Source organism: Pistacia vera, unplaced genomic scaffold, assembly GCF_008641045.1.
Source record: "Pistacia vera cultivar Batoury unplaced genomic scaffold, PisVer_v2 Contig543, whole genome shotgun sequence".
In the NCBI taxonomy this organism is placed as follows: Eukaryota; Viridiplantae; Streptophyta; class Magnoliopsida; order Sapindales; family Anacardiaceae; genus Pistacia; species Pistacia vera.
This window is the reverse complement of record NW_022196383.1, coordinates 324,466-344,831: the sequence shown is the minus strand read 5'-3', so window position 1 is coordinate 344,831 and position 20,366 is coordinate 324,466. Positions and strand designations below refer to the sequence as shown.

The 20,366-nt window shown below is 34.2% G+C and overlaps 4 protein-coding genes across 4 annotated transcripts; all 4 read right to left on the bottom strand.

The window, feature by feature from the left end:
• Window positions 1–1,199: 1,199 nt before the first annotated feature.
• LOC116107622 (cytochrome c oxidase copper chaperone 1-like) lies at window positions 1,200–3,180 on the bottom strand. The gene is made up of 2 exons (XM_031393915.1): window positions 3,067–3,180; window positions 1,200–1,667 (listed from the first exon to the last, which is right to left on the bottom strand). Exon 2 carries the CDS (start codon window positions 1,636–1,638, stop codon window positions 1,396–1,398), a length of 243 nt encoding a protein of 80 aa, XP_031249775.1. The 5' UTR covers window positions 1,639–1,667; window positions 3,067–3,180; the 3' UTR covers window positions 1,200–1,395.
• A 1,238-nt stretch (window positions 3,181–4,418) lies between these two features.
• Window positions 4,419–5,083, bottom strand: LOC116107616. Its single transcript, XM_031393907.1, has 3 exons — window positions 4,960–5,083; window positions 4,664–4,855; window positions 4,419–4,507 (listed from the first exon to the last, which is right to left on the bottom strand). The coding sequence occupies exons 1-3, from the start codon at window positions 5,081–5,083 to the stop codon at window positions 4,419–4,421; spliced, it is 405 nt and encodes a 134-aa protein (XP_031249767.1).
• A 6,246-nt stretch (window positions 5,084–11,329) lies between these two features.
• LOC116107615 (transcription termination factor MTERF15, mitochondrial-like) lies at window positions 11,330–11,827 on the bottom strand. The gene has a single exon (XM_031393906.1). The coding sequence runs from the start codon at window positions 11,825–11,827 to the stop codon at window positions 11,330–11,332; it is 498 nt and encodes a 165-aa protein (XP_031249766.1).
• A 5,877-nt stretch (window positions 11,828–17,704) lies between these two features.
• Window positions 17,705–19,137, bottom strand: LOC116107621. The gene has a single exon (XM_031393914.1). It carries the CDS (start codon window positions 18,570–18,572, stop codon window positions 18,138–18,140), a length of 435 nt encoding a protein of 144 aa, XP_031249774.1. The 5' UTR covers window positions 18,573–19,137; the 3' UTR covers window positions 17,705–18,137.
• Window positions 19,138–20,366: the final 1,229 nt, after the last annotated feature.

Sequence of the window (20,366 nt, the reverse complement as noted above, 5' to 3'; positions counted from 1 at the left end):
TATTCTCTCTCCTAAAATTTAAAGAGTTTATTGGATTTGAATAAAAAATTTGTTCTTTATATTTAAAAATCAATGAAGATGTTTTTTATTTATATGAAAGATGCTCTTTATTTGCTCTTTAAAATAAAGAGCATTATTGGAGATGCTCTTAATAAATATGCTCTTTATTTTCAAGAAAGAGACTTAATAGGAGATAGAATTAATAAATAAAATGCATAGAAATTTGTAGTTTATTAATTAAAATTATGATAGAGAGTGAAACTTAAGAGCATCTCCAATGGTGTTCTTTATTTTAAAAAGCATCTTCATTAATTTTTGAATATAAAGAATATAATTTTTATTCATATCCAATACTCTTTAAATTTAATAAAGATGTTCTTTATTTTAAAAAAAGAGATTTAATGGGAGAGAGAATTAATAAATAAAATACATAAGAACTTGTAATTTATTAATTAAAATTAGGATAAATAGTCAAATTTAACTCTCTAAATGTGAAGAGTCAAACTCACTTTCTAATTTATATTTTAAAGATAAAGAGTCTATTAGACTTTTGTTTTTAATAGATAGACTTTTTAGTTTTTATAATAAAGAGTTTGAATCATATAAAGAGTTATTTGGAGATACTCTAACACCATAGCCATATAATGGATAATCACTAAATATAATGGATAATCACTAAATGCAGTATGAGACAGAGGTCCAAAAGTAAAAGAAATGCAAAAAGAACAAGTTCCAATGTACTGAATTTCTTTTTCCCAGAAATTTTTGGACAAATGCACTCTAGAAAGGGCTGAAGAGACCACAAGTAACTTGGCATATGCTGTGTTAGCAGTTGTAAAAGAGTAACCAAGGAGTCAATTCAGTCCTGGTTTGCTTCAAAACAAAGTGAAATTCATAGTAGTCTCTTGATTAATAAATTTAACTTCATGTTCGAAGCTCAAATCAACATAATAACCAGAATCAATGCAGGAAGATCTTTTTAGAGGAAGATCTATAAAGAAGAAAATTACACATGAAAGGTGAATGTTATGATCTGAGTTCTATAACCAACCAAAAATTATGCTTAAAATTAAGATGAATTAAGTATGCATCTAACTTTTGTTACATCCAACATAGCCTATGATTAAGATTTAACAACAAAGATATAAGGAAAACCAATAAGGTATAAGATGAACACTAATACAAAAAGAATTGTGTCAATGTATTTCATCCTCTTTCAATTCAAATTATTTATAAAGGTAACAAAAATCATATAAAATACAAGTATTGCATTCAAAAGTCAAATACCAATTTCTTGCTTTATTTCTTTTGCAAATAATCTGCTATCTGCAATTGTAAAATTTTAATGTTGGTATACCCATCTGGTTTGAATTGTAAAAACTACCTCTATTAATCTCAAACATTAAAGCCCTCAGCACGAAGGCACATGCGATGAGCTTCTATCCATTTTGCACAAGCATCTTCACCATGCTCCACAATGCATTCATCTCTCAGCTTCTTAGTCTCAGGGCAGGCACAGCAGATCTTCTTCTTTGGCTTTGACTCTTGGTCAGGTTTTACGATTGCCAAACCTTGGTTTGGCTGAGACCCCGGCAAAGCTAAGGTAGAAGAAGCATCTTGCAGGGGCAGTCCACCCATTGTCACAAGTACTCGAAGAATTCAGAATGCTAGCAGAAGAAATAATAAGAAAAAAAAGGTGTGTCAATTCAAAGCAGAGAATAAGCTTGAGACAGCATGGTGGATAAACTCCAATATGTTGACTAAAGCTCTAACCAAACAAATATTTATTAATATACATAAAATCCGAATCTATGGATGATTATGGGCTCATAAAGTATGGTATTTTTGTACTTTTAGTTGGTTTCCATTCTTTACAGAAAAAGTAAGCTGATTATGTAGTGAAAACAACAAAAACCTAGTCAAAAAGACATGAAAATGAAATGATCAACCATAATAACATGTGGCATCACTGACAAAGAATCAAAAATTTCTTCAAACTTTCCTTCCCAAATTTTTTTGTAGGTCTTTTCCATATACCCCTTGGCCAATTCATTTCCTACGATCTTTTACTTGCAAATAATATCTCCCCTAAAATAATAAAAAAGAGTCAATACACACCAGGACTGCAAATCCTCTAATAGATCAACTGTGTCAAGGAAAATAAAAAGAGGCCTTATTCGCAGGCTCTCTAGAAAAACTGGTAATGAGGTAAGAGATTAACTATGGTTCTAAGAAACAACTGAATCTCAGAATGAGGTCCAGTACATGCTCTTCCAGTAAAAGGATCAAACATACCCCCACCATCCAGAGAGAGGAGAAAGAAAGAAAAAAAACTGAGTTCCATATCTATAGATCAACACCCCAAACCCTTGACCAGCAGTATCAATCTAATAATATAAGAAATCTGGAAAATTTTCAACCATAAGAAGCACACCAATTTTTTTCCCGCAATCTTACCTAAAAAAATAAGGCATCTAAAGAATACAGTACATAAAGAAAGGAACAATTCATTCCATAGACGACCAAAAAAATGATGAACTTCCAGAATTATAACAACACAATATTCATTGATTAAAGTTTGAGAAATTGCTAAACCAAAAACCTAGAAAGCCATATTAAAAAAAAAAAAAAACAGTTATGATACGATAGCAAGGAATCCAAAAACTAAATAAACGCCCAAACTTTTCCAGAAAAGATCACTTAAATGGATGTCATCTAACCTCACCTACTGAACTGATATCAATGAAACTACGCAAAAAATAAGAAAGCCTCATTCTTCAACTAAGTAATCGGGAATCTAGTTCAACAAACAAACACATACTTAATTTACTCAAAAACTATCAATCTTAACAGCAACCATTAAGATTTTATCATAAATACGGTGAGTTTGCAGCAATTCTTACATTAAATCATTCCCATATAAACAAATATACAGAGGATATAACACAAACCCATAAAGCAAGAGACCGTAAAAAGGGATAAAAGCAACCATATATAAAATTTTCACATTAAATAACATAACAGAAGTGCCTTCTGGCTCAAGAGAGAAAGAGAAGCGAGACTCACAGTTGAACTTTCGCCTGAAAAATTAAACCTTAGGCTGAGGTTTTAGGTTGTGAACAACCGACCAGGGAAGAAAAGTAATAGAAGTGGAATGGGCGGAGTTCGGGTCGATTAAATTATATTTGGCTGTTGGGCTTCTGGCCCATGTAGATAAATAGTAGAAACAAAAAAAAAAAAATGATTGCGTTTTGCATACAGTTCCAAGAGATTAAAAAAAATATTTATAATTTTTTATTGTATGAACTAATTTATAACTGCTATTATTGAGTAAACGCTGAACGTTTGTGATACGGATCAACTCAATACCTCAGGAACAGTGCGGCCTTAGGTGCTTCACACACATATGCTCTCACGCATGCACTTCTGCCTCCTCTCTTGGGTCTTTGTTCTCTGAGTTAAACACCTTTGTTTAGGTTGGGTTAAGACTCACTAAGGGCTTCAAGGGGAGTATAGCATCTACGGACACACCATTCGGTGAGTATTGAAATGTCATGACAAGTGACAAAACTAAGGGTGAACATGTGTAAAGGGTAGAACCAAAACCGGAAAATACCCACCGTTGGTTCTATTCTAAAAAAATTGGAACCGATTTCTCAAATTTGGTTCTGGTTCTACAGTGCTGGAATCAAGAATTGGAACCAAAACCAAGATACGGGTACTAGGTAGGAACCATGACTGAATTGTAACACTTTGTAAATTATTAGGACGTGTATTTGTCATTTTTTAAAAGTATGGGGTATTAAAGTTAACCCAAGTACCCGGAATGGTTCCGGTTCTTCAAAAAAATGTGGAGTTCCGGAACCAATCAACCCTAGGCAGAACAGCAACTCAACAGATCAGTGGCAATTGTTGCTCTGGTTATTTGCTAAGCAAAAGAATAAAAGTGCCACCGCCACAGCAGCTAAAAGATAACAGATAGGAATCCAACAAAGCTGAAGCTAAAGGAAAACTAGAGAAGAAAATGACTTGCTTGCATATGAATGCTGCCAATTAGCACTGACTTTTTCTCACTTGATGATAGAAAAGAGAATATTTTATCTCTTTCTTAGCTTTGGAAAAAGTAAGGAATTACATTTTGTTTGCAATGTGAATCTGGTGAGTCATAAAGATGTTCATGCCCAGCAAAGTTGTTGAACAACACAAAGCAACAAGATTTAACAAAGTGAGAAAAAGCTGTTGTGAATATATTTTCTTGTCATTTTCATTAAAGATGAAGAGAATTTACAGGAAATTTCATTGAATGACAAACATAAAAGGAACATATTAAAGTGTGCTAACAAGAAACAGAAATGAAGCATATTCAAATCCTCAAGTGAACTGTCAATCCCAGTTTCTTGCATGAAGGATGTTCCAAATCAGAAACAGAGCAATGCACCACCATAACCCGGATCTAGTTTGCGCTTGCTCTCCAAATATCCGAAACAGTAAAGATTCACCCTGCAATCTAAAAAAAACGCAAGAAACTCCAGTAGGCTAAACCCAGAATGTACACAAACTATTATTCAAATTTAACCATTTCAATCGGCATCAAATTCACAGTTCATCCACTAAACACTGTTTATCCAAATGTACGGCAATGCAAAATCTTAACTAATCATACTTCTCTCCATGAATACACAAGAAAGAAAATCCATGAAAGAGTAATGCAATATTCCAACAACCTGCCTAGGCAAATCATGAGCAAGATCCTCAAGCGCCCTTCCGAAGTAAACTCTCCAAACAGCTACTGAAACATGAAGAAGAACACACCCTTTAGCAAAGAAGCTCTGGAATTCTCGATCTTTAACAAATGCTACCATAAATAAAAGGAACCCATAGAAAACAAAAGCAACCCAGAAAAGGAGTCAGAGGTTTGGATCAAGAGCTGATCATGAGGTGTTGAACCTTGAAGCTTACTTGCAACCTCAATACCATGACTAAACAACTGAAATCTCTCGGTGTAAAACATCATAAAGGTTCCACATGTTAGAGCTAGAACAGAATGCAAAATACATATCAAAAAGAACCCAGCTGAGCCCATGGACCAAATCAACAATCCAACTTTAATTCAAATCAACAACATGGGCATCTACAGAGGAAAAGCCGGCATGTGAATTCAAGTGGTCAATACCCTAATCTCACCAAATTATACACTTTCAACAACCCAATAAAACCCCTAACGGGCTGAAACAGTTGCATGGATCAAGAATCCAGATTCAGAAAACAGGTACAAACTATGAGAACCTAACCCTAAACCTCACCTTTACCTACGATAAACACATCAAAAACTTTACCAATCAAAACCTGAAAATTCCCCGCGAACACAGCCACAGCACCCAACTATCGAAACCCTTTTGAACCTTACACTATAGGCACAAAAGAGAGATATGATCCAAGAAATCCTTGGGTTAAAGAGAAATGAAACTGGAAAACCGGATTTTAACTATAAAGTCTGAATTTTACTTACTCATGGGTTGTAAAACAGCTATATTGATGGTAAAAACAAAAACTTTATGGAAGAATTGAACTTGGTAGGGTTGTTAGGGTGAAATATTAAGAACAGCAGCTGGCAAAACAAGAAAACATAGAGATAAGTGAGTGCCAACCATACCTCCCATGCAAAAAATGCCCATATCTTTTCAAGAACTTGCTTCTTCTTCGGCAAAGCAATTCAACAAAGGTGGGGTCATGGATTCATGGGTTACATGATTTTTCTAGTAGCTGCAATGAACTAATGATGGCAGTGTTTTAGATAATTTTGTTATTCTGGAATTGGAACATTTGGGAAGATTTTGTCACCATTTTTATGTCAAAGTCAATAAAGGTGGATTTCTAGACATTTTTGTGTTTATTTAAATTATTTTTGGTTAAGGAAAGGAAAGTAGTAAATTAATTAATTAATTTTTTTTTAATACTTACTTTAGTTTTATTTTTATACCTAAATTCAATGCCATGAATTTATGTTTCAGTCTAACAATTCTGTTCACTAGAAAAAGAATGAATAAATAAATACATAAAATCAGCTTAATAAATGATATGAATATAAAATAATAGCATACATAATTTTATATAAAAAGTACTCAATAATGTCCATAATAGTTAATACTATATGGGATATCCACAAAGTTGAATTATATCACAACTTATTTATAGGATCATGTAATATTATTTTCTTATAATTAATTTGCTACTGTTACATCACTGAAACTTGAAACTTGAAACTTGAAAGTGAACATTAATCAAATTATCGTAACTCCGTGATGGAGGATTCCGTGGGTGGTTTCGAAAGTGATTTGGACGTTGGGATTAATGAAAAAGGGAAAAAAACCACCGACTGATGTTGCTAACTTGCACTGTCTTTGGCTAACGTGCACTATCCTTTTTTTTTTCTTCTTCCAACGGCCAAAATATTTGTAACCATTCTATCTTCACTTAAACGAACTTTTGACCATCTTACTTTCATCACAAAGAAAATATAATAAAATTATGCTTGAGTATAATATGATATTTAAAGGTCTAAGAGCAAGAAATTTCATCATTAAACTTTTTTTTTGGGTGGGAAAAAGTGGTAACTCTTTAAAAACTGGAAAATTATTGAAATAAAAGCACCTCAAAATGTAGCTTGGCAGCAGCCTGTGTGACATGAAGTTTTAAGTATTGACAACAGTTAAAGGAAGAAAGGATATGGACATTCTTTCAACAAAAATTTGAGCCTCTAAACTTTCTAATAATTCTCCACTCCATGTAATAGAAACCGATTAAAATCAAAGGTACATCATTTCTTCTCTCATTTTTTTCTTTCTGATGCCAAAAAAAAAAAAAAAATACAGTTAAAATGAATGTTACTGGTTTTATTTTCCAGCTGAAACCTTTGATGTCGCTTGGAACCAAGATTTCTTATCTTTTTGCCACGTCTCCTCCTCACGGGTTGCTTCCAGTGACATTGCCAGCAACCGGCAAACGAATTGGTAACTGAGTATTGGCAGCAGGAGGGACACAGTTGCCCATAAAAAGATCACACAATGAGCATACACCACAACCATCAAACCAAATAAGGATGAAACAGATTACAACTAACGTAACAACAAATCCCTCTAACTTAACACAAAAAAAAAACAACAAATCCCTTTTTTCATCCTTATGAGAAAGACATAACCGCAAATATTGGGTATGCCCAGATATATTAAACTTCAAATGTGTGTGTTGTAGGATATCAAGATTAAATGATCCGGTTGTGCCAAAGATGTTACATAAGTTTAGCAAATATAGAGAAAACAAAAACAAAATCACTTAAGAAAAGTAAATCACTCTTGGCCTCAATAAACCACTGAGAGTCAAGTCCCAGAGAATAAGCTCTTCAATATAGAAAAATACAATTAATAAAGACAAATTGTAGACATAAAAATTTAACTACTTTTTATTCTTTAGTTTGCTGGTACTAACTAATGAATTGGGGGTTGTACAAGAGATTAGGGATCAAGCCCACTCACACCATGACTGAAAGGGGTTTAGATTAAATTCGCAAAATCTGAGAAAAAGAAGAAAATGAAAAAAAAACTGAAAAGAAGCATATAGTACCTTATGATGAAGCGATAGAACGATCTTCCAATCACCACAATATGCAACACGAAATACACACCTGTTTCACAAAATTGCGCCTCTCACAATCCAGAAACAATTGACACTCCAATCAACTCTTGCCCTTATCTTGTCTCTAACTGTAAACAAGCTTAATGATCCCCGAAGTAAAATATTACTTCATGAACCATAGGCAGGTGAATAGATTTGTAATGGGAATGTGCTCCCTATTAGGTGCAGCCTTCAGGAACATTCTACGAAATAAATCACAAATCAGAAATCTCAACTGACATAAAAAGATAATATTTACACATAATCATGCACTAACCACTAGTTATAGGAAGCTTGCCTCGGACATTCCTTTAAATTCCATCTGGTAATCAATAGAGGCGTTGTCATATTTTCCTGCAGCTTTGTTAGCTTCAGCCTCCAGAACACGTCAAAGCGTCTATAGGTTTGAGATTGCAAAAGTAGCATTTTGGCGCCACAAAAATCTGAAAGAAAAGATAATAGTATGAAGTAATGAAAAAACTAAGGTGGTCAAAATAAGTTAACATCAGAGCTCTGTTGTGTCCCACCCTATGGACCGTAAGCTTAATTCAAGCATGAATATCAATGTTATTGATACTTATAAACACTTTCACATATTATACTGATTCAGAGGTAAGGTGTGTCAACAACATGTGCAGTGCTGTGAAAAAGCCAAATGGTGACTAATTTTTTTAATATGAAAGCTTGAAATTCTTTCTTCACACAAGCAAAAAGAGAGGAAAATTATTCTTGATCATTCAGAAAGAAATGAAAGATAAGGCTAAGTATATCATAAAAGTAACACTTAACAGCTTGGCCAAAAGTGACAGGCCAATTGGTAGTTAGTTCCTACAACTTTTACCAGAACTTAAGGATCAAAACTTTTGAATGCCACATAATGAGCCAAGAGGCTAGGAGATAACTGTTTCATAACCTCAATGCAAACAGGTCAACTCAAGAATAGTAAACATAACAGCAGCAGATGCATAACATAACAATTAAAACGAGATGCTCATCTTCCCCAAGTAATAATGAGAAAATTCTAAGCGTGTTTCTTCACTCTGCTCTTTTTGCCCAACTATTTTGGCTTAAAATATTGCCATAAGCTCAAAACTCAGAGCCACCCATACTAAATGACCATCAAGGCATATATGGTGGACGGATAGGCTTCGGTCAGGACATTTAGAAAAGCACTCTGATTAGTATAACAGAAAGTTCTATAATCTTGAAATTCGGTATACCCTCCTCTTAGATGCATCACTTCAGGCTCCAATTATGCCTAAATGAAGGATGACACAAAACAGAAAATAGTTGTACCTCTCAAGAATTGATATGGATCCTTAACAAGCTGGAGCTTTCCATCAATCCATATAGAATATCGAACATTGGGGAAATCCTGGGCAAAAGAAGCTCAGAACCTGAAACATGTACATCCCAGGTCAACGACATCCAGCAAACTTGAGAAACTAAAGCACCATTAACCAATAAACAAAATCCACATCACCAACAGCATGTAAGAGTGCTGGTTCTAACGTGCATAAAAATGATTTCTCCAGTTAAACACATTGTTTAGTCATAATACAAAAATATATTTTAACCAGATTATCCTTCAAACAAGCATACTTGTACAAATAATTATAATCGGGATGTATCTCCAAATGATCTAATACTTGACCCAACCATCAAAGCCATCTTTATGCCAAGAATTGCGCATGAACTCATGGAACACTCAAGAACATCTCACAAATAAGTAAGGTTGGTCCACTAAGTCATTGCCAAAATGATTATAATGTCATGTTATTGAACAGTTTACTCAAATCTTGTCATATTATCTCATGCAGATATTTTTAATATCAAAACAGTTAAAATTACAAAATAACGTTCAGGATATCAGACATGCTAATATGAGGGTAAAAGGAATAAAAGAAAAATTGCAAGCAATTTAACCACATTTCTTAAGAGTCAAAATGGAATAAATCAAAACTGACCTTTCCCTTTCGTCTTGCATCACTATAAGGGATGTTGTGGACAACAACAATTCTCCACAACCCAACTCTCTTACTGCTGTCTAGAATGCTAGAATTCTTCATATAAGCCTCTGTTTCTTCATCAATAAACATATAGAAAGGGATATTTTTCCTCACTGCTTCACTAATGTTCTGGGGCTGCTGCAATAAATCATAGTTCCCCGCCAAAGATATCATGATCAGGAAAAGAAGAAGGTAGAAGTGAAAACTTCTCTATATGAGTTAATTTTGCTCAGCAGTATCAAATATAGCCGAACCAACAATGACCTCATGGAACTGCATCTGCGAGGTCAGCTTCATCAAATTCAAATCCAGTTCGGACTCCAGGTCTACTTCCATTGACAAATCTAATTGAAATGAAAATATATATGAACCACAAAAATGGCACAAGAAGAAAAATTAGAATCAGTTAACTGAAGGAAAATGTTATATCAGTTAAAGGCATCATATCCAAAATAACAATAATAATTAATTATATAAATTATAATCTAAAACAGTTACAAGAGTGTCATATTAAACAACCAACAAAAGTTAAACCAACCCACAGTGCACTGCCGTGGACTCTTTTATGTCAAAAGAATCAACTCTCTGTTTTAAAGAAGGATATCCACCAAAGTCAGAACCTCCATGTGGTTCAGTTTTAATGGATTTTTATCCTTCAAGTTTTTTTCTACAACATCTATATTACCTACAGGATCTCCTGCCCCTGAGTTGCCATATGGAACCAACCTTCCAGTATATACGAGAATGGCAAGTATGAAATGATTCTTCCTCTAATAGTGGAAGATAGGTGATACATTAGAATAAGGAATTTACACAGTACTTCTCAGTGGCAATTAAACAAACAACTCCAACAGTTTCTTTCTCAAAAAATCCTTTCGATAATAATAATGTATTAACTGAAAAGAAAAAGTTGTCAATCCACCAGCTATTTAAAAACCACCATTTTCAACAACTCTCAAGCAAACCGTGTCCAGTATTTGACCGCAATCTGTTTCTCCCATTTAACTTAATTTACAATCTTTCCTTTCTTTTCAAATTTTATTTGCTTGTTATTATTCTTCACAGGAGCAAAAACTATGTCCAGCATTCCAATTTGATAATTATAGAATCTTCTACTCTTACTAAATCGGATAACCATGACACAGACTAATGATAACGGAAGTAAAACCCAAAACCAGGTGTTAAATAAGAAACATAAGTACAACTTTGTAAAGACACATTTTTCACAAGAATGGGTAGCTAAAAACATGCAAGTCAAATTTATAACTTCAAGAAAATGTACTACTTAAATATACTCTGTTGAAAAACAAATTAAAAAAGTTAAGAAACAAGATCATACGCCATTTCAATGCTTACAGCAACATCCATCAAGAGAAGAAGAAAAAAAAGGGGAAATGTTTATTATTTTCGGATTGACATGGACAAACAGCAATTAGAGATTTGTATAACATGATTTAATCATTAATTTCCCGTGTGTTCATCAGCTTTATTCATTCCAGTTTGTCCAATTAAACAATGAGAACTGATACAAGAAGCTCTAAGCTGTATTCAGAGCTGAATAAGTTCAGGGCCAAAGGCACTCACATTAACAAGCAACAATAAAAAGGAAAAACATGTGTACGAAAAAATCAACATATAAAAAGCTACAGTTAGTTTGCCTCAGGTTTTTGCTCAAATCCAATGCCTAGTTCTGGAAGATCAACTTTCCCTTGATATATATCAAATAGTTGTGGAACCTGTTCCTGATACTTGGACAAAAATTTGTCTATGAAGTGCTTTTCAGTGGCCTTCAGCACAGAAGACATACTCAAATTATTCTTAATCAAGTCGTTAAACAACAAAACCCTTAAAACTCTGCATCTCGGGATGATTGTCTTCTCCAAACTACAACATAAAGCCCTAGTGGTTCTAGCAACCGCTGAAGGTTGCCAACCCATCTTGTTCACAAAAAAGTCCATTTTGGTATTTATGTTCTCCACAGACCGAGTCATACATCTGGGATGGCTTCTAAAAGCTAACCAGAATTCATTTTCAGACCAACCCCAACTCCTATAAACCTTCCGTTTTTGTTCCCAGGAATTTTCGGTCATGCCCGCAACCGTTATGAGTGCGTCCATAAATGCAATGGTTGAAGGATTGAATCCCATCTCCACTTTAATTCAAATCAACAACATGGGCATCTACAGAGGAAAAGCCGGCATGTGAATTCAAGTGGTCAATACCCTAATCTCACCAAATTTATACACTTTCAACAACCCAATAAAACCCCTAACGGGCTGAAACAGTTGCATGGATCAAGAATCCAGATTCAGAAAACAGGTACAAACTATGAGAACCTAACCCTAAACCTCACCTTTACCTACGATAAACACATCAAAAACTTTACCAATCAAAACCTGAAAATCTCCCCGCGAACACAGCACCACAGCACCCAACTATCGAAACCCTTTGAACCTTACACTATAGGCAACAAAAGAGAGAGATCCAAGAAATCCTGGGTTAAAGAGAAATGAAACTGGAAAACGGATTTTTAACTATAAAGTCTGAATTTTACTTACTCATGGGTTGTAAAACAGCTATATTGATGGTAAAAACAAAAACTTTATGGAAGAATTGAACTTGGTAGGGTTGTTAGGGTGAAATATTAAGAACAGCAGCTGGCAAAACAAGAAAACATAGAGATAAGTGAGTGCCAACCATACCTCCCATGCAAAAAATGCCCATATCTTTTCAAGAACTTGCTCTTCTTCGGCAAAGCAATTCAACAAAGGTGGGGTCATGGATTAGGGTCTACATGATTTTTCTAGTAGCTGCAATGAACTAATGATGGCAGTGTTTTAGATAATTTTGTTATTCTGGAATTGGAACATTTGGGAAGATTTTGTCACCATTTTTATGTCAAAGTCAAAAGGTGGATTTTAGACATTTTTGTGTTTATTTAAATTATTTTTGGTTAATGGAAAGGAAAGTAGTAAATTAATTAATTAATTTTTTTTTAATATTACTTTAGTTTTATTTTTATACCTAAATTCAATGCCATGAATTTATGTTTCAGTCTAACAATTCTGTTACTAGAAAAAGAATGAATAAATAAATACATAAAATCAGCTTAATAAATGATATGAATATAAAATAATAGCATACATAATTTTATATAAAAGTACTCAATAATGTCCATAATAGTTAATACTATATGGGATATCCACAAAGTTGAATTATATCACAACTTATTTATAGGATCATGTAATATTATTTTCTTATAATTAATTTGCTACTGTTACATCACTTGAAACTTGAAACTTGAAACTTGAAAGTGAACATTAATCAAATTATCGTAACTCCGTGATGGAGGATTCCGTGGGTGGTTTCGAAAGTGATTTGGACGTGGATTAATGAAAAAGGGAAAAAAACCACCGACTGATGTTGCTAACTTGCACTGTCTTTGGCTAACGTGCACTATCCTTTTTTTTTTCTTCTCCAACGGCCAAATATTTGTAACCATTCTATCTTCACTTAAACGAACTTTTGACCATCTTAACTTTCATCACAAAGAAAATTATTAATAAAATTATGCTTGAGTACATAATATGATATTTAAAGGTCTAAGAGCAAGAAATTTCATCATTAAACTTTTTTTTTGGGTGGGAAAAAGTGGTAACTCTTTAATAAACTGGAAAATTTATTGAAATAATAAGCACCTCAAAATGTAGCTTGGCAGCAGCCTGTGTGACATGAAGTTTTAAGTATTGACAACAGTTAAAGGAAGAAAGGATATGGACATTCTTTCAACAAAAATTTGAGCCTCTAAACTTCTTAATAATTCTCCACTCCATGTAATAGAAACCGATTAAAATCAAAGTACATCATTTCTTCTCTCATTTTTTTCTTTCTGATGCCAAAAAAAAAAAAAAAATACAGTTAAAATGAATGTTACTGGTTTTATTTCCAGCTGAAACCTTTGATGTCGTTGGAACCAGATTTCTTATCTTTTTGCCACGTCTCCTCCTCACGGGTTGCTTCCAGTGACATTGCCAGCAACCGGCAAACGAATTGGTAACTGAGTATTGGCAGCAGGAGGGACACAGTTGCCCATAAAAAGATCACACAATGAGCATACACCACAACCACAAACCAAATAAGGATGCAAACAGATTACAACTAACGTAACAACAAATCCCTCTACTTAACACAAAAAAAAAACAACAAATCCCTTTTTTCATCCTTATTGAGAAAGACATAACCGCAAATATTGGGTATGCCCAGAATATTATTAAACTTCAAATGTGTGTGTTGTAGATATCAAGATTAAATGATCCGGTTGTGCCAAAGATGTTACATAAGTTTAGCAAATATAGAGAAAACAAAAACAAAATCACTTAAGACAAAGTAAATCACTCTTGGCCTCAATAAACCACTGAGAGTCAAGTCCAGAGAATAAGCTCTTCAATATAGAAAAATACAATTAATAAAAGACAAATTGTAGACATAAAAATTTAACTACTTTTTATTCTTTAGTTTGCTGGTACTAACTAATGAATTGGGGGTTGTACAAGAGATTAGGGATCAAGCCCACTCACACCATGACTGAAAGGGGTTTAGATTAAATTCGCAAAATCTGAGAAAAAGAAGAAAATGAAAAAAACTGAAAAGAAGCATATAGTACCTTATGATAACGATAGAACCGATCTTCCAATCACCACAATATGCAACACGAAATACACACCTGTTTCACAAAATTGCGCCTCTCACAATCCAGAAACAATTGACACTCCAATCAACTCTTGCCCTTATCTTGTCTCTAACTGTAAACAAGCTTAATGATCCCCGAAGTAAAATATTACTCATGAACCATAGGCAGGTGAATAGATTTGTAATGGGAATGTGCTCCCTATTAGGTGCAGCCTTCAGGAACATCTACGAAATAAATCACAAATCAGAAATCTCAACTGACATAAAAAGATAATATTTACACATAATCATGCACTAACCACTAGTTATAGGAAGCTTGCCTCGGACATTCCTTTAAAATTCCATCTGGTAATCAATAGAGGCGTTGTCATATTTTCCTGCAGCTTTGTTAGCTTCAGCCTCCAGAACACGTCCAAGCGTCTATAGCGTTTGAGATTGCAAAAGTAGCATTTTGGCGCACAAAAATCTGAAGAAAAGATAATAGTATGAAGTAATGAAAAACTAAGGTGGTCAAAATAAGTTAACATCAGAGCTCTGTTGTGTCCCACCCTATGGACCGTAAGCTTAATTCAAGCATGAATATCAATGTTATTGATACTTATAAACACTTTCACATATTATACTGATATTCAGAGGTAAGGTGTGTCAACAACATGTGCAGTGCTGTGAAAAGCCAAATGGTGACTAATTTTTTTATATGAAAGCTTGAAATTCTTTCTTCACACAAGCAAAAAGAGAGGAAAATTATTCTTGATCATTCAGAAAGAAATGAAAGATAAGGCTAAGTATATCATAAAAGTAACACTTAACAGCTTGGCCAAAAGTGACAGGCCAATTGGTAGTTAGTTCCTACAACTTTTACCAGAACTTAAGGATCAAAACTTTTGAATGCCACATAATGAGCCAGAGGCTAGGAGATAACTGTTCATAACCTCAATGCAAACAGGTCAACTCAAGAATAGTAACATAACAGCAGCAGATTGCATAACATAACAATTAAAACGAGATGCTCATCTTCCCCAAGTAATAATGAGAAAATTCTAAGCGTGTTTCTTCACTCTGCTCTTTTTGCCCAACTATTTTGGCTTAAATATTGCCATAAGCTCAAAAAATCAGAGCCACCATATAAATGACCATCAAGGCATATATGGTGGACGGATAGGCTTCGGTCAGGACATTTAGAAAAGCACTCTGATTAGTATAACAGAAAGTTCTATAATCTTGAAATTCGGTATACCCTCCTCTTAGATGCATCACTTCAGGCTCCAATTATGCCTAAATGAAGGATGACACAAAACAGAAAATAGTTGTACCTCTCAAGAATTGATATGGATCCTTAACAAGCTGGAGCTTTCCATCAATCCATATAGAATATCGAACATTGGGGAAAATCCTGTGGCAAAAGAAGCTCAGAACCTGAAACATGTACATCCCAGGTCAACGACATCCAGCAAACTTGAGAAACTAAAGCACCTTAACAATAAACAAAATCCACATCACCAACAGCATGTAAGAGTCTGGTTCTAACGTGCATAAAAATGATTTCTCCAGTTCAACACATTGTTAGTCATAATACATAAAATATATTTTAACCAGATTATCCTTCAAACAAGATACTTGTACAAATAATTATAATCGGGATGTATCTCCAAATGATCTAATACTTGACCCAACCATCAAAGCCATCTTTATGACCAAGATTGCGCATGAATCACTGGAAACTCCAAGACATCTCAACAAAAAGATCACTTAAATGGATGTCATCTAACCTCAACCTACTGAACTGATCATCAATGAGAACTACGCAAAAATAAAGAAAGCCTCATTCTTCAACCTAAGTAATCGGGAATCTAGTTCCAACAAACAACACATACTTAATTTACTTCAAAACTATCAATCTTTAACAGCAACCCATTTAAGATTTTATCATAAATACGGTGAGTTTGCAGCAATTCTTACATTAAATCATTCCCATATAAACAAATATACAGAGGATATAACACAAACCCATAAAGCAAGAGACCGTAAAAAGGGTAAAAGCAACCATATATAAACATTTTCACATTAAATAACATAACAGAAGTGCCTTCTGGCTCAAAGAGAAAGAGAAGCGAGACTCACAGTTGAACTTTCGCCTGAAAAATTAAACCTTAGGCTGAGGTTTTAGGTTGTGAACAACCGACCAGGGAAGAAAAGTAATAGAAGTGGAATGGGCGGAGTTCGGGTCGATTAAATTATATTTGGCTGTTGGGCTTCTTGGCCCATGTAGATAAATACTAGAAACAAAAAAAAATGATTGTTTTTGCATACAGTTCCAGGAGATTAAAAAAATATATTTTCATAATATTTTATCATGCATGAACTAATTTTATAACTGCTATTATTTGAGTAAACGCTGAACGTTTTGTGATACGGATCAACTCAATACCCTCAGGAACAGTGCGGCCTTAGGTGCTTCACACGCTATATGCTCTCACGCATATGCACTTCTTGCCTCCTCTCTTGGCTTCTTTGTTCTCTTGAGTTAAACACCTTTTGTTTAGGTTGGGTTAAGACTCACTAAGATGCTTCAAGGGGAGTATAGCATCTAAGGCCACACTGTTCGTGTGAGTATTGAAACTGCCGTGACAAATGACAAAACTAGGGGTGAGCATATATAAAGGGTAGAACTAGAACCCGCGAGTACCCACCCGTCGGTTCTGATTCTGAAAAATTGGAACTGTAAATTCTCGGGTTTGGTTCTGGTTCCTACAGTGCTGGAATCAGGAATTGGAACCAAAACCAAGGTACGGGTACTTAGGTAGGAACCATGACTGAATTGTAACTTTTGTAAATTATTGGACGTGTGTTTGTAATTTTTTGGGGGTGTATTTGTCATTTTTTTAAAAGTATGGGATAATTAAAGTTAACCCAAGTACCCGGAATTTCCTTCAAAAAATGTGGAGTACCCAGACCAATCAACCCTAGGCAGAACAGCAACTCAACAGATCAGTGGCAATTTGTTGCTCTGGTTATTTGCTAAGCAAAAGAATAAAAGTGCCACCGCCCACAGCAGCTAAAAGATAACAGATAGGAATCCCAACAAAGCTGAAGCTAAAGGAAAACTAGAGAAAGAAAATGACTTGCTTGCATATGAATGCTGCCAATTAGCACTGACTTTTTCTCACTTTGATGATAGAAAAGAGAATATTTTATCTCTTTCTTAGCTTTGGAAAAAGTTAAGGAATTACATTTTGTTTGCAATGTGAATCTTGGTGAGTCATAAAGATGTTTATGCCCCAGCAAAGTTGTTGAACAACACAAAAGCAACAAGATTTAACAAAGTGAGAAAAAGCTGTTTGTGAATATATTTTCTTGTCATTTTCATATAAAGATGAAGAGAATTTACAGGAAATTTCATTGAATGACAAAACATAAAAGGAACAATATTAAAGTGTGCTTAACAAGAACAGAAATTGAAGCATATTCAATATCCTCAAGTGAACTTGTCAATCCCAGTTTCTTGCACTTGAAGGATGTTCCAAATCAGAAACAGAGCAATGCACCCACCATAACCCGGAGTCTAGTTTGCGCTTGCTCTCCAAATATCCCAAACAGTAAAGATTCACCCTGCAATCTAAAAGAAAACGCAAGAAACTCCAGTAGGCTAAACCCAGAATTGTACACAAACTATAATTCAAATTTAACCATTTCAATCCGCCTCAAATTCACAGTTCCATCCATTAAACACTGTTTATCCAAATTGTACTTGGCAATGCAAAATCTTAACTAATCATACTTCTCTCTCCATGAATACACAAGAAAGAAAATCCATGAAAGAGCTAATGCAATATCTCCAACAACCTGCCTAGGCAAATCATGAGCAAGATCCTCAAGCGCCCTTCCGAAGTAAACTCTCCAAACAGCTACTGAAACATGAAGAAGAACACACCCTTTAGCAAAGAAGCTCTGGAATTCTCGATCTTTAACAAATGCTACCATAAATAAAAGGAACCCAATAGAAAACAAAAGCAACCCAGAAAAGGAGTCAGAGGTTTGGATCAAGAGCTGATCATGAGGTGTTGAACCTTGAAGCTTACTTGCAACCTCAATACCATGACTAAACACTGAAATCTCTCTGGTGTAAAACATCATAAAGGTTCCACATGTTAGAGCTAGAACAGAATGCAAAATACATATCAAAAAGAACCCAGCTGAGCCCATGGACCAAATCAACAATCCAACTTTAATTCAAATCAACAACATGGGCATCTACAGAGGAAAAGCCGGCACGTGAATTCAAGTGGTCAATACCCTAAATCTCACCAAATTTATACACTTTCAACAACCCAATAAAACCCCTAACGGGCTGAAACAGTTCCATGGATCAAGAATCCAGATTCAGAAAACAGGTACAACCTATAAGAACCTAACCCTAAACCTCACCTTTACCTACGATAAACACATCAAAGAACTCAATTTACCAATCAAAACACTGAAAATCTCCCCCGCCAACCAACTATCGAAACCCTTTTGAACCCTTACACTATAGAAAACAAAAGAGAGATAGATCCAAGAAATCCTTGGGTTAAAGAGAAATGAAACTGGAAAACCGGCTTTTTAACTATAAAGTTTGAATTTTACATTACTCATGGGTTGTAAAACAGCTATATTGATGGTAAAAACAAAAACTTTATGGAAGAATTGAACTTGGGTAGGGTTGTTAGGGTGAAATATTAAGATACAGCAGCTGGCAAAACAAGAAAACATAGAGATAAGTGAGTGCCAACCATACCTCCCATGCAAAAAATGCCCATATCTTTTTCAAGAACTTGCTTTCTTCTTCGGCAAAGCAATTCAACAAAGGTGGGGTCATGGATTCATGGGTCTACATGATTTTTCTAGTAGCTGCAATGAACTAATGATGGCAGTGTTTTAGATAATTTTGTTATTCTGGAATTGGAATCATTTGGGAAGATTTTTGTCACCATTTTTATGTCAAAGTCAATAAAGGTGGATTTCTAGACATTTTTTGTGTTTATTTAAATTATTTTTGGTTAATGGAAAGGAAAGTAGTAAATTAATTAATTAATTTTTTTTTAATTTATTTACTTTAGTTTTATTTTATTTTATACCTAAATTCAATGCCATGAATTTATGTTTCAGTCTAACAATTCTGTTCATACTAGAAAAAGAATGAATAAATAAATACATAAAATCAGCTTAATAAATTATATGAATATAAAATAATAGCATACATAATTTTATATAAAAGTACTCAATAATGTCCATAATAGTTAATACTATATGGGATATCCACAAAGTTGAATTAATATCACAACTTATTTATAGGATCATGTAATATTATTTTCTTATAATTAATTTGCTACTGTTACATCACTTGAAACTTGAAACTTGAAACTTGAAAGTGCAACATTAATCAAATTATCAGTAACTCCGTGATGAGGATTCCGTGGGTGGTTTCGAAAGTGATTTTGGACGTTGGGATTAATTGAAAAAGGGAAAAAAACCACCGACTACGATGTTGCTAACTTGCACTGTCTTTGGCTAACGTGCACTATCCTTTTTTCTTTTCTTCTTCTCCAACGGCCAAAATATTTGTTAACCATTCTATCTTCACTTATAACGAACTTTTGACCATCTTACCTTTCATCACAAAGAAAATTATTAATAAAATTATGCTTTGAGTACTAATATGATAATTTAAAGGTCTAAGAGCAAGAAAATTTCATCATTAAACTTTTTTTTTTGGGTGGGAAAAAGTGGTTAACTCTTTAATAAACTGGAAAATTAATTGAAATAATAAGCACCTCAAAATTGTAGCTTGGCAGCAGCCTGTGTGACATGAAGTTTTAAGTATTGACAACAGTTAAAGGAAGAAAGGATATGGACATTCTTTCAACAAAAATTTGAGCCTCCTAAACTTCTATAATTAATTCTCCTACTCCATGTAATTAGAAACCGATTTAAAATCAAAGTTACATCATTTCTTCTTCT

What these genes read in the sequence shown, in the direction of transcription:
- LOC116107616 (XM_031393907.1), bottom strand. Translation starts at nt 5,083, where the DNA reads ATGGGCTCAGCTGGGTTCTTTTTGATATGTATTTTGCATTCTGTTCTA. An exon ending in TCATGGTATTGAGGTTGCAA is followed by an intron (nt 4,856 to 4,959) that starts GTAAGCTTCAAG and finishes TATTTATGGTAG; the next exon opens with CATTTGTTAAAGATCGAGAA. An exon ending in TTGTGTATTCATGGAGAGAA is followed by an intron (nt 4,508 to 4,663) that starts GTATGATTAGTT and finishes CGTTTTTTTTAG; the next exon opens with ATTGCAGGGTGAATCTTTAC.
- LOC116107622 (XM_031393915.1), bottom strand. Translation starts at nt 1,638, where the DNA reads ATGGGTGGACTGCCCCTGCAAGATGCTTCTTCTACCTTAGCTTTGCCG.
- LOC116107615 (XM_031393906.1), bottom strand. Translation starts at nt 11,827, where the DNA reads ATGGGATTCAATCCTTCAACCATTGCATTTATGGACGCACTCATAACG.
- LOC116107621 (XM_031393914.1), bottom strand. Translation starts at nt 18,572, where the DNA reads ATGGGCTCAGCTGGGTTCTTTTTGATATGTATTTTGCATTCTGTTCTA.